The 6,000-nt window shown below is 38.4% G+C and overlaps 1 protein-coding gene across 3 annotated transcripts in view; it reads left to right on the forward strand.

The window, feature by feature from the left end:
* The window catches only part of PRKG1 (protein kinase cGMP-dependent 1), a 1,157,800-nt gene extending 1,152,255 nt beyond the window's left edge, over positions 1-5,545 (forward strand). For all 3 annotated transcript variants that reach the window (XM_084764176.1, XM_084764175.1, XM_084764177.1), the window contains one exon: positions 1,028-5,545. In XM_084764176.1, coding sequence (XP_084620302.1) covers positions 1,028-1,126 — 99 coding nt within the window. In that variant the 3' untranslated portion in view covers positions 1,127-5,545. The remainder of the gene's footprint in view (positions 1-1,027) is intronic.
* Positions 5,546-6,000: the final 455 nt, after the last annotated feature.

The raw sequence follows: 6,000 nt of genomic DNA on the forward strand, positions 1-6,000 counted from the left end.
CCATTAAAAGTTCAAGCTCAGTGTCAGGGGTGGTAGTACACACCTTTAAATCCCAGGACTCACACTCTTAATCCCAACACGCAGGAGACAGAAACAAGTAGTTTCTGAGCTCTGTGAGTTCAAGGCCAGCCTAGCCTACAGGCTTTTTTTTTTTTAAACATTATAGGCCAGTAGAGGCTACCCAGTGAGATTCTGTCTCAAAACAACAATTCTAGTCCAATATAAAAAGAAAATTTATAGGTTTGCAAGATTAAATACTTTTCCATGCATCGATTGAAATCCTGTCATTTGTACCAACATGGATGTGACTGGAGATTGCTTTCTTGAGTAATTCAGTAACAGAAAGATAAAAGGACTACACAGTTACTCCCATGTGCAATCTAAAAGCAAGTTGCTCTTACAAAGGTTGAAATTAGAATGTTGTGTACCAGAGGCCTAAGGTACTGAGGGTGGCAGAAGAGCGGAGGGAGAATAATTGATCTATAGCTACCAAACTAGATAGGAGCAGAAAGCAAGGCATGCGACTGACCAGAGCCGGGTGAGGAAAGATAATAATTAATAATAATGATAATAATAATAATAATAATAATAATAATAATAATAACAACAACAACAACAACGAGGAATGCCATGTTCCAAAGACTAGAAGAAAAGATATTCAAAGTCTTCACCACGACCAAAAAAAATGTTTTAGGAGACAGATATATTTAATCTGGTCTAAATATTATTGAATGCATACAGCTCTCGAGTTACCTGTTTAAAAAATAAACAACTATCCTTCGGTGGCTCACGCCTTTAATCCCAGCACTTGGGAGGCAGAGGCAGGTGGATCTTTGTGAGTTGGAGGACAGCCTGGTCTACAAAGTGAGTCTAGGACAGCCAAAAATTAAAAAATAAAAAGAAGGAAAGAAAAGGAAGGAAGGAAGGAAGGAAGGAAGGAAGGAAGGAAGGAAGGAGAAGAAAATCCCTAGGTCACAATTCTACCAAATAACATCAAACGCATCTTGTTCATTCTGTCACATTGCAGGTTGCATCACCCACAGACACAAGCAATTTCGACAGTTTCCCTGAGGACAGCGATGAGCCACCTCCTGATGACAACTCAGGCTGGGACATAGACTTCTAATGTATTTCTCTTACCTGCTTCTGCCTTGCTGAAGACAGCTTTTTCTGAGACACAGCTGCCAGCAAACCTGAGGGAAAGAGAGAAGATTAGTGCTCGGGGTCACCATGATGCCTTTGATCGATGCTGCTCCAGTAACTACAGTGGCATTAGGACTTAATTGCTTAGATTACGATAGTGCTCTTTACATGTTTTATGTTTGAACCTACAATAGCAGTTGACATGGTGGTCCTGAAGCAAAGCCTTTCGCCAGTAAAGTGATGTTTTCTATTGTTGCGATGACCTTGCTTTGCCCTGATTATATTTTGACAGAGTGTAGAAACACTGCGATCTAGTAGAGGAGTCTGTATCTTGCTAGAATTACCAAGAAGAATAGAGAATAATATATTTGGTACGATAGATGGCTGTGGTACAGAACCCGGGCTATTCCCTTTCATCAAGCAGAGGGTGTGGCGCCTATGTCTGCTAGTCGGTATGTATATCGTACGAAGAGGACCACACATCTGTGGGTCACTGAGTTCATGTCAAACCAGTGCTAGAAGTCCCTGAGTTTCTTTCCGAGCTGATGACGAGACTGAATGTTACCTTTTCTTTCTGATAGATTCCAAAAATTGGTCTGACGAAAAAAGCACAACTGCTATGGTTTCCATACAAGCCCCCCCCCCACCCCCGTGGCAGGTACATAGTGCATTTTTGGAGGATGGAAAATGTACATGGAAACTGAGAAATTGGCATGACAAAATGGAGGGGGGGAAAGGAATTCACAACACCATTTCATGTCTTTTTAGGAAAAAAGTATATTGTGCTTAAAGATGGTCCTGGAAATGACTAGCAGCCAATTGGTTTTCTTTATTACCTAACACCCTCAAACTGAGGCTAACGATTCCCTTTTATAAGAATAAACCAACCCTTGGGGGAAAGGGTGGGGTGGGGAGGAATGAAGACCCATCCAAAAAATAAAAATGAAAAGGTGCTACGTCTATCTTTCATCTGTAAATGTCAGCGTCTGAACGGACGACACAGATTCTAATTATCATCTCTAGCCAGAGACTCAAGCATTTTTCACTAACTTTATTAAAAATAAACTCCTGTCAGACATCACAACACAGTCCAGGTCGCAGAGAGAAAGGATATTAAAAAATGTATTTAAACTAGTCTCTTGTCTTAGGCCTGAACCAAAACAAGATACAGATGTACACTCTGAAAGCACAAAGCCAACGTTATTAAGACTTATTACGCTAAGGAGTTTTGCTTAGTTGAGGTCAAGGAGGAAGACACAACCTAGGCAGGAGTGGAGGACCTTTCCCTGAGGATGTTTGTCAAAGTAAGAAGGGGTTAGAGAGGGAAACAGGAAACTGAATTCTCGAAACTGCATTTCAGCTAAATAGAGAAGAGAGATACTATAGTCTTGAAACTTCATGTTGGCTGGAGAAGACAAGATATGAAATGATCAAATTGTCATTTTTCACATGAGGGAAAGGATCATCCAAGTAAAGCAAGTATGTTGTTGGCAGGCCAGCTGACCATTGTTGTTGAGTGGCAGAACTTCTCAGAGGTTTTTCTTGGCAGGTGGCATGTCACTTATACAGAGAAATGTACAACTGTCCAAGACATCGTCCTGATTTGGAAATGTGTGTTAGTAGAGGTTGCTATTTTTTGAGTAGTTTTTTTTAAATTTAGACATTACTATAAAAACGTTTCCATTAGATCATCACACCCTAGCCTGTAAGTCATGAGTTTTGTTTGAAGTTTCATACTCAAAAATACTTTCAAATGTGTGATCCTATCAAAAAATAATGCTCCAAAAACATCTGAGGACTAGAACTGCTGAAAGTATATTTAATTGGGGTAGAAGTCCAATGAAAACTCTGATCCCGATATGTGTACTGGAATCCTCTCCGTCATAAGCAAATTCTCAAGATTACTAGATTTCCTGAGAGGTCTGTGGATTTTACAGACTAGATAGTATAAAATGAAACACATCAAGCTTAAAGTTCAGTGGTTTAACTGGTTTTAAAAACATAATTCCAACAATATAATCCATGTTCAGTAGCTTTTGTTGCAGACAGTGGGGTTTAGGTCCACTAAAGGCCTGCTAGGATGCTAGGATGCTACTGTGGCCTTGGTATTAGCAAATGGAATCTGTCTCTCTCATTTTTCGCATATCCACAAATAGTGAGGAGATAGTATGAATCATGTATTTCGGAACTGAGGTTCGAGACTAAGATAACATGTGAGTGAGTGTGTGTGTGTGTGTGTGTGTGTGTGTGTGTGTGTGTGTGTGTGTGTGTGTGCGCGCGCGCGCTCTGTGGAGGAGAAGAAGAAAGTAGTTGCTTTCAGCACAATGTGACGTGGGCTGTTTTTCACTTGTGATACATCTTTGTTCATTTCATCCGCAGTATTGATTAGATTGTCCGATGCAACCACAAGAAAGAAAGGTGAACTCTGTCTTCCAAGAAATGCTAACAGAGAGCATCTATCAGATTTTAACCCTGAATGTTAAGGATTTAAACCTTGTCTTAAGGAAGACACTAGGGCTATAATTCATGGTCAGCTTAATAAGCCACATCTTACTCCCCTGACTCTTCCAGGCCCCCTCCTTTTTTTTTTTTTTTTTTTTTGGCTTTTATTTTGTTTTGCTTTCTTGCACTAAAAAACATCTGGGTAAATTAGAATAGTGTCAATTTGTTTGATTTGCTAACTGACTTTCTTGATGATGCTTTTGTGTATGGGAAATAGGGCTTTCTGTGGGTCTTAAGTCACAGAAAAACTGCAAACTGCCAAGAAAAGGACATCACAATATTCTATTAGATTGGACACTTAGAGAAAATGCATTTTGGAAATTTGTTACAGTTGATTTTTACACTATGACCTTCTTTGTTATTTGGATGTAAATCAAATCCATGTAGCATTTAAGACAAATTTATTTTTATTATATCCTCACAATCATAGGTTTTTGTCTTAAAATTGGGGAATATACATGTGGACTACACATGTAGCATAATATTTGACCTATTGACTCTTTCTCAGTTCATTTCCAAATGGAGACCTGATGGTGAACCTAAAGAAGTCAGCTACCATATTGAACACAAGTGTATTCAAACCAACTTTATACAGTAAAGGTGATCTGTGCATTATCCACACTGTTTTCCTTCACAATAGGACCACAACAAATATTTATGTAAATAGATATTTTTGTGTGATATTTTGTGGTACATATAACTTTTTTAGTGTTTCACAGCATTATGATTTCATTTTATTTGTATTAAGTAATGTTTTTAGGTCCAAGTAGACTTGAATGAACGTTATAATTGTTAGTATTATCGAAACTTATGTCAACAGTACTGTCACTCATCTGTCCCATAGTTTAGAACATGACCTGGCTATCTGGCGTTGTTGCAAGTGCCTTAAACTCATGGCATCTTATTAAGAAAACAAATTTGGTGTTATGCTGCATGACCAAGACAAACACACCTCAAAATGTTGTCCTTTCTTAGCTTGCTGCGTTTTACAGTTCTTTCTGCTAACGATTTATAAGCCTTTATTATATAAATATTGATGAATTACAGAAATGATGAAGTTGTTATCTTATTTCTGTTAAATGTACCAGAGCTGTGTGTCTGTTCATGAGATACAGCGTCATTTCTGTGAAATGTATAAATGTACGTGCAGGTCAAATTACTATATGACATACTATCAGTCTGTATACAGGTATTCCTGTTTTGCTAAAGCTGTGCAGACTCAATAAATTTTAAAAAAATAAAAAAGTAGTGCAGTCAAATCCTAACATATCTCATTTTATAGACTCCATTAACAATGGTCCAACCCCCCACACACACACACAAAGGAAATGACTGCCCACCACACCTCATTATGAAACCAATGATGAAAATGTACCTCGGTGCACCCCTCAATAAAATGCGATTCTTTCTCTGAGTTCTTGTATATGCAAATCATGTATGAGGCAAGTTTTCAGGAGACCTTGAAAGCAAAATGTTGGAAGTATGTTGCTCGCCCTCCTCCTTTTCTGCCCCTGCATCAACAGACAGAGCTCTGGGACCTTGGCCATGACCTAGAGATTTGGGCTTTCTAAGTAAAGGGACATTTCTTTAAGCATCGTCTATCAAGTTTATTTCAGTGTGTGATGTTTTTTACCAACTGGTCAGTTCTTTTGTACTCTTACAGTTATGGTTATTTGATTGTCCTCTTACAATTTGTTCTATATGAAGGAGTCTTTTGTTAGAATGCAACAATTTGTCATTTAATGGTCATTGGCCACTTGCACTCTTTTGATGTAGATTAAAAACTTTTTCATAACTTAACCTGCTTTGATTTGCTCTGTATTTTCCCTGCAGCTGTAATTGCAGAGTGCCTGTTGGATACTTTATAGAGTTGAAATAAAAAAAAATAATTACTTTTGAACTCAGTTGTCTTTAATTCCAGATGAGTCAAATAATAGAACTAATGTGCTACCATACTGCATTTGAGATGCCACATAGTCATTGACAATGTGCAAAACACCTGCAACCCAAGTCTCTTTCATGGGATACCGTAATAGGAAAATAATTGAATGACTCATGTTTTTAAAATTCAATGAGGATAATATCAGGCCATGTAACGTGAAGAGTGAAGCAAGACTTCCACACCAAACAGAAGCATTCAGTATGTAAAGTGCATTCCTCAGACTTTGCTTCCTGGATCCTTCCACTAAGCTTCAGCTACAAAAAAGAACATGCAGGATTCTGAGAACAACATGGATGTAAAAACCCAGGTCCCGGAAATGATGATGAGCACCCTCTCACTGTCCCTGTGCTCCTCACTGCAGGACATGACTAACCCATTAAAATGAGCATATGGCTTTCCTCAAATCAACTGCT

This window comes from Acomys minous, assembly GCF_964271855.1.
Source record: "Acomys minous genome assembly, chromosome: 2".
NCBI classification, from domain to species: domain Eukaryota; kingdom Metazoa; phylum Chordata; class Mammalia; order Rodentia; family Muridae; genus Acomys; species Acomys minous.